At 43.4% G+C, this 7,958-nt stretch overlaps 1 protein-coding gene across 12 annotated transcripts in view; it reads left to right on the top strand.

Annotated features, from left to right (window-relative positions):
• The window catches only part of CLIP1 (CAP-Gly domain containing linker protein 1), a 134,218-nt gene that overhangs the window by 98,693 nt on the left and 27,567 nt on the right, over window positions 1–7,958 (top strand). For all 12 annotated transcript variants that reach the window (XM_055080285.1, XM_055080284.1, XM_055080275.1 and 9 more), the window contains 2 exons: window positions 473–579; window positions 5,273–5,393. In XM_055080285.1, coding sequence (XP_054936260.1) covers window positions 473–579; window positions 5,273–5,393 — 228 coding nt within the window. The remainder of the gene's footprint in view (window positions 1–472; window positions 580–5,272; window positions 5,394–7,958) is intronic.

The following is a 7,958-nucleotide window of genomic DNA, read 5'->3' as shown; positions in this document are numbered from 1 at the left end:
GGCCATGGCTCACGGGCCCAGCCGCTCCGCGGCATGTGGGATCCTCCCGGACCGGGGCGCGAACCCGGTTCCCCTGCATCGGCAGGCGGACGCGCAACCACTGCGCCACCAGGGAAGCCCTGTTTTTTTTTTTTAAGATGGATTATACATGAATAGCAAGTTCAATGATAAATTTTGAGAATTGTATACAAGGTGAAAGAAAACTTTTGCTTTAATTTATGGAGAAATTTAGTTTGACATTTTGGCCAGGTGTACAGGACATGTCTGACTAAAGTAAGGGGGAGGTTGCAGTTTATAATAGACTTCATCATTTATAATCTCTTCACCCAGGTGATCTTTTTGTTTGTTTGTTTGTTTTGCGAATGACTAATTTCACCTTTCTAATGCACCTTTTCATGAATGATTTGTCTATCCAGTCATGTGATTGGAAAATGAAATAATTTCATCAAGTTTTTTTCTCTTGGTGTTTAAGTTGGATACACTTAAAGAAAACAACTTGAAAAATATGGAAGAGCTGAACAAATCAAAAGAACTTCTGACTGTAGAGAACCAAAAAATGGAAGAATTCAAGAAAGAAATGTAAGTTTACCTCCTTTGAGAGAAATTATGGCACTTATTTAAAATTGCAAAAGGGAAAACAATGTTAATTATTTTTAGAATACTTGACAAGTATGTAGTCAAAAGTAATAGTCTCCCTCCTGCCTCCCAAACGCTGTTGCAAACCCGAGAAATCACCCCTGTAATGTTAACACTGTGAAGTCAGAACTATCACTAAGTTACAGGATCAAAATGAAATGTGTGCTGGCTGATAAGTTAGGACAGCTGGAATTCAAATGTGACTTGGTAAAGCCTTATGAAAATCCAAGGGGAATCACAGCTTTTTAAAGTAGTATGCTTACATGGTAGCTAATCTCAACATTAGGAAACATCAGACCCTCTATTAATCAATCCCGCAAAACTCTTTCTATAGGGGAAAAAAAAAAGCATGCGCTTTTGAGATTATCAGTAGTCTTGATTTTAAGAGTAATCTAATCTTCTGGCGTGGAAATTAAAAGAGCAGAATTTTGGGAGACTCTTTCCAATCAAGGTTTACCCATCAGTCTGCTGCCTAGATTTCAGGCAGACAGGCTGCCCATGTTTCCTTTGTCAATACCACCTTTTGAGTTTGGTTCTTATAATCATTGCAGGTGGTTATTTATCTGGCATTGTAAGTGGCAGTTACAGAGTAGATTTCATTTTGCTTATCTGTTCTGAGAACTACACTGTATCAGCCATGTGAACCTAAAATTTAAAGCCAACTAATCTGGTGAACATTTGAGTATGTCCTTTGTTCTAGGTACAGTTAAGCTAGGAAGGATACAAAGGTGAATTGTACGTGGACCCTGCCCTCCGAGGGTTTGTATTATTTATTTCCAGTTTTGATCAAACGAATAGATGAGATTCAAACACAAACAAAAGCACCAGTTCCAAACTGCTGTTCCCAAGTCACCATCCTCAATACAATGTGTTGATCAAGCTTGGATTAAATTAGTATACTATGTCTAGTTCTTCTGAGAGTTCTTAAAATCCTCCTAGAAATGATCTCATCTGAGCTGCTCCTCTGAGGGGATGGACAGCCCACGACATTGATGATGGATCCTTTTGTCAGTCTTAGTTTTAGTGATGTTTCTCTAGGTGGTGTTTAAACAGCTACCCCCCAGCAGTTCCTTTTACACCGATGTATACATGCACAATTGTGGTGATTGGCCACCAGGAGAGGCTTGAATCTCCTGGTCTGCCAAAGGCAAAGAGCACGAATAGAAATGGTCACTGTGATAGGAAAAACTAATTCAAATCAGTTCAGAGAGGGTGGGTTCAGCTACAGTTCTGGGTCCACCCCCACACCCCCGTGACACAGTGGCTCTGCTCACCTGAGTGTCTGGAGCCCATCATCTGCGTCACAAAGGCAGCTGGTGAGGGGGGATCTGAGCGTGGGGAGAAGATACCCTCACCACGCCCCCTCTGCCATCACCCCCCTCTGAGCACTCTGGGCCGTGCTGGGTAGTGGAGGGGCGGGGCCAGAGGGGACCCAGCCGAGGGTGGAATTCCTGTCTCCTGCAGAGCTATCTGGGAGTCTCCTGTAAGGGTCGTCGCACTGGTCTAGCGTTAAGTGTCACCCTCCTCACTCAGTCTCTCTGTCATGTCCCCCACCCCCGCTCAGTGTGCGGTGGTCTCACCCCTGCCAGGAGGGAAACTCTGCGTGCCCTTCTTTGAACGACCCCATTGAATAAGGAAAGCTCAGCCTCGTGCCCGCGGCCGCAAGGGAGCAGGAGCAAAAGCCTGTGGGCTGCGCTGCCGTCCACCTCACCTGCGCCTTCCTCCCCGGGCCCAGTTCCCGGGTCTCTGATCCCTGAGGGGAGGAGTTCGGGCCAGGGGGAACCAGACCACAGGGCAGACAGGGCCTGCGCTGCTTCGGATTGTCCTGGCCCAGCAGGGCTGCGAGAATTGTGCCTTGTGCCGGTGACGCGGCCGGTCAAGGCCGGGACCCTTAGCAGGATGGAGGGGCAGTGGCAGACACAGCAGCGTCGTACGTGGGAAGCTGCTGGAGGGGGAGGTGTGAGGAGTGGGTTGAAAGCGCCCCCCACCCCCAGTGACTCATTGTTCCCTGCCTGAGACTTGGCCGCATTTCAGGGACCAGCTGATATAAATGTACTGTGTCATGAGAACAGTGCTTCTTAAAAAGAAAAAAGCAGTCATTTTACTGTTCCTTAGTCTTGTTCCCCAGTGCTCCGAGCTAGGGAAAGAGCAGCAGTTTGTTTTTCGAGGTTTAGCACATACCTGGGATCTTCATGGCCTCTAGAGCTTTTCAGGTGTTTCTCTTCACCTGCCAGGACACCTGTGCAGACCCAGGAGTTCTAACGGGAGCCACCTCCTACAGAAACTTGCCCTCGGCCCTGCAATCCCAGCATTTGCAACTAAATGTTCCTTTTCCTCTATGTCACTTACTCAACTGGTTTTAGGAAAACTTGATTTTGGTGAGCCAGCTCCTAGTTTTAGTTGGAGAGAGAGAATAAAATGGTTTCTCTCTGGTGTGTAATTTTTGACTCTCAGGGAAAACGATATAAGCCATCTAATTTTTGCCTATAATTACTCACCTGGCACAGTAATAAATCTAGAATATATTTAGCATGGTAATTAATAGGTTTATGATAGATTCCTAAGTAGAATGTCTGCAAGTCAATATTAGCAATGTTTGCCTCTCAGTTTTAAAACTGTGACAGTCTCCTTTTCTGTTGCAAGATATCTATCTATCTTATAATGTAGAAAGAAAAGCATCTTTAAAAATTGTGAGAATTATATTTGTAGGTATTTTTAGAATTATTCCTTAGCGTATGTCCAGAAGTTGGGCTGTTAGAGCCTCCTTCTTCTGTGAAATGTACATATCCCCTCTGCTCTAAAGAAAAATTGAAAGAGGTGTTTCTATATTCAAATCACAACTGAGGTCTGTTTGCCAGTTTTAACCCCAGTTCTCTTGGTTCTACAACTTACTTGATTTGGGGCAAATCTTTTCACTTACCTGAGCTTCAATTTTGTCATCTTTAAAATATAAATAATAACATTAACTTCCTTGGGCTTTGAGGATTAAATGTACATGAAATCATTTTGCAGGTTTTAAAACATTGAACAAATATCATTCTTATAAATCTTAGGGCATCTTGATATTTCTTTGACTCCTTGTTTTAATTTTCTTTACTGTGGGCTCTTAATAGAAACCAAGGATTTAAAAAATTTTAAAGGATGAAAATCTTTAAAAGAGAACAGGATCTTGAACTTATCACTGACGGGCCACACAAATGCTGAAACCAAATAGCCCCTAATGAAGGTGGTGACCACTTGGGAATAAAAGGTTTGGCTTATGATGATTTCATCATAAGTAAAATCTTCTGATTTGTCAAGAGCTGATGGACTTTGGCCAGAAGATGAACTTTACCTGTAGTGTGCGCACGCGCGCGCCCGTGTGTGTGTGTGTGTGTGTGTGTGTGTGTGTGTGTGTGTTTTGATCCATAATTAAAATCAGGCCTCCCAGCTTTTGAATGACTAATTACCTGAAGCTAAAATTCCTTCTCAGTTTTTCTTCACTTGCAAAATAAACATCTCTGTAAAATGACAAATTTAATGTGCTAAGAGGATTTTTGTGTAGACATCTTCCCCTGTATCTTCATGAGCTCAGCCCCGTAGGTATGTTATAGGTACGTGGAGAATTAAAAATCAAGAAGACTGAAGATGCCAAGCACTGCCACCCATTAGACAACTGAAGTTAAAAATAGATGTGTTCATGCGTCAGCAGATGGATTCATACCCAGATGACTTGATTCAGAATTCAGCCACGTTTGACGGCTCCCTAAATGAAATATAGCCAGCACAGACTTAAAATTCATAATTGCATCAAAACCTTCTATGGTATAAAACTAAAATCCAACAGTCAGATAAACTATTTTCAATTTCCACGTGTAAAGGATAATTTGGGATGTATATTTGCAATTAAGCTTAATAATGGGAAGATGTTTAATAAATACATTTACCCTGTTCACATTTTATATGCTGATATTCATGGTATAATATGGTTAGCAAGCTGTATTTTTATTTGCTTCTTTTAATTTCAAGTTAGCAGTATGGAAAGAATACAATCAAAATAAAACACTTGTTTTGTAATTAGAAAACTGCATTTCCTTTGGGCATTTCACCTCTAATTGTCCTGAAAATATACCCAGATTCCCGCCAGCACTCGATTCTGACAGTTACTGGCAAATGGAACCATCAGATATGCATTTCTGCCAGAAAAAAAAAAAAAAACAGATTACAGATTTGTACAGTTAGAACAGTGCCGTGGCAGCAAAGTAAATCACCTTATCAACATGATAGGTTTAAGTATAATTTTCTAATGGAAATAAGGGGAATACTGACCATTTCATCTGTCATTTATTTTAGAGTGACACTGCTTTTTTGTATGGGGAGTATTTAGAAGTGGGGCAAGTGTGGGTGATGAGAGAGTGGATGTAGCGTTTATCAGGTTTGAAAAAAAAAGGAATACATGCGAGCAGCAGTCCTCCTCCTGAGAGGTTAAAGCCATTTGGCCCCTCCTGCACGTAGATAATGCTGCCTTCTGTTGTTATAGAGCCTATCAGGCACGTGACCCAGATATATTTTCCTTGGTGCTGTGAAGCTGGTCGTCTCCCACAGTTTCCTTGCCTGTCTTGTTTCTATGGTAACCCTGCACTCACTGTCCTTGCAGAGAAACCCTAAAGCAGGCAGCAGCTCAGAAGTCCCAGCAGCTTTCAGCACTGCAGGAAGAGAACGTGAAACTTGCCGAGGAGCTGGGGAGAAGCAGGGACGAAGTCACAGGTCATCAAAAGGTCAGTGGGCGTTGGGTGGGCATTCCCAGCTCGGCCACGCTGATGTCTGCTGCTGTGGGCAGGGCACTCGGAGGCTCCTCAGAGAACGTGCTCCATGTGGCGGGGTGGTGCAAATGGGATTTCAAGTCACCTGTGTTCTGTGTCTCCTGGTTTTCAAGTGTGCTGCTGTAGGACTTGGGTAGGAGTGAGTTGACAGGTCCTTTAAAAACAAAACCAAAAAAAGCGCTGGGAACTTGCAGGCAAGTAGAAAATAAGATCTTTATCAGATGATGTTATGGCAATGCATTTAAATGGATAGGGACAGTATCTTTTCCCTACTGCTTGGGTTTCAAAATTTTTTTTTCTCGAAGGTTTTTCTTTTCTTTCATCAAAATTGATTTTAAGAAAAAGGTTCCAAGAATACAGATTTGGTGTGAGGGTTGGCAGCTGTTTTTAAATAGGACTCTGCTTTTCTTTACATTAAAAAAAATGATTAAACACCTCCTCATGGAACTGTGTGTACGTGTGCACTTGTGCGCATTGGTGTATGGAACGTGTATTACACCTGGAATGAACGATAAGCTCACCACAACCCACTTGTTTCCGAATTTAAATTACAAAGCCTTCTGACAAGTTTATTAAACACTGAAGCAAAACTGATTTTAAAGAATGCTGTATTCTGCTTTTTATTCTTGAATCAAAAGGCTAGACTGTTAGTCACATCTGACCTCAGAGCAGAAGTTCCAAAAAATGACATTTTTAAGAGAATTTTACTGTGTGGTCATTATTTCTTGCTTTGCACGTCAAGGGGAAAAAAAATTTTTTTCCCAAGCATACTTTGCAAATAGTAATTCTCATTTGGATGGAGTAGATTGAGTGTCCATTGACGTGGTGCCATTTGTAGTGAAAGCGCTCTTCAGAGCGTTGATTTCATACTGGAAAGTCTTCGTTAGAGCTTTCCACAGCTGCCTTACTTCACTGGAGAAATGGCCCGTGTCTCCAGACTCCAGGCCAACAGTGAAGCTCTTGGTGATAGCAGCTCACATTCAGTGGCTCTTATTTTACTGTGTGACAGGCACAAATACACGATAGCTGTCCTCTCAATCTTCACAGTAGTTCCATGAGATGGCACTGTCACTACCCCCACTTGTAAAAGAGGAAACGGAAGCCCAGAGAAGGTAGTAATGTGCTCAACCTCATTCAGCCAATAGCATCAGGAGACGTGTATCATTTTCCGATGTGGGTCAGGAGAAGGATCAAAGGGGGTTGACGTAAATCGGGTTGCTGCACTCTGCTTTGGTCACTATGTGAGGAAGTGGGGTTCATGGAAAACAGAAGCCCTTTGACCAGATGAGGTTCTTTTTTTCCTGGCACAAACCAGAGCGTCTGAAACCCTGTGGGTACCTCTGACATCAGTGTGTCTGTAAGGACTTGCAAGGGAAGGATCTCGGCCAAGTGCTGAGTCTGTTCGTCTCCTTTTATCTCATCTCATTGAGCGTCTTTGATGGAGAGTGTGGAATCCACCAATGGGAAGAACACACAGAGGTCAGCCTCCTGTCTTACGTTGTGACCTTAACCGGACTGTTGATTACATTTCTTGTTTCTGTCACTCAGAACCGGAAAGTCTAAGAGGGAAGCATCACGATCCCTTGGGCAGAGGCTTTCAGGGTTCCTCTCCATCCTCCAGCCCTTTATCTTTTGCCTTGGTATTTGAATTACCTTCTTTTTGAAAAGGTTTTGGGACTAAAAATTTGAAGCTCAGTGACTTTGAAGAATGTTAGAAAACAGCACCTGCAAGAACCAACCAGGGCAGTGACTTCCCTTAAAAGCAGGGGTTGTTTTGCCGTTTGTAGGGCCCTGTGTTTTACTCTGGAGAGAGAAGCAAGTGGCTGTGAACTAAGCCATGATAGGCTGCGACACTAGAGATTGTGAACGGTGATGGTGAACACCAGGGAAGACTGCAGATACTGCTTCCCTTGACGTGTACACGTTTCAAAAGAGCGGAGAGAATCCCCCCATTTAAAATAACTTAGAGGCGGCCTTAGGCTAAAGAAGACCGATTAATTCATCGGCTCTTCTTACTCTTACTACATAATCTCCAAGAGTCTAGAGTGCTGCTTACTTATGTAAAATCACGAGTTTCCACTTTGTTACTTGCTGCAGTTGAGCTGAACTATTGATCAACATTGTTCAGAAATATACTACAGAGTTTGGCAGAAACCCTATTTAAAAAAAGAAAGAAGAAGAATTTTAATTGTAGTTCTACAGACATAGTCAGTGTTTCATTCTAAAGTGAAGCCAGTGGAGGACTGTGGTCCAGTGGGTGAGACTCCGCGCTCCCAACGCAGGGGGCCCGGGTTTGATCCCTGGTCGGAGAACTAGATCCCGCATGCCGCAGCTGAGACTTGGCGCAGCCAAAATAAGTAAGTAAATAAATACATATTTTAAAAAATAGTAAAGTTGGGCTTCCCTGGTGGCGCAGTGGTTGCGCGTCCGCCTGCCGATGCAGGGGAACCGGGTTCGCGCCCCGGTCTGGGAAGATCCCACATGCCGCGGAGCGGCTGGGCCCGTGAGCCATGGCCGCTG

Source organism: Physeter macrocephalus, chromosome 19, assembly GCF_002837175.3.
Source record: "Physeter macrocephalus isolate SW-GA chromosome 19, ASM283717v5, whole genome shotgun sequence".
NCBI lineage: Eukaryota > Metazoa > Chordata > Mammalia > Artiodactyla > Physeteridae > Physeter > Physeter macrocephalus.
Note: the sequence above shows the minus strand (reverse complement) of the source record. Positions and strands in the feature narration are given on the sequence as shown.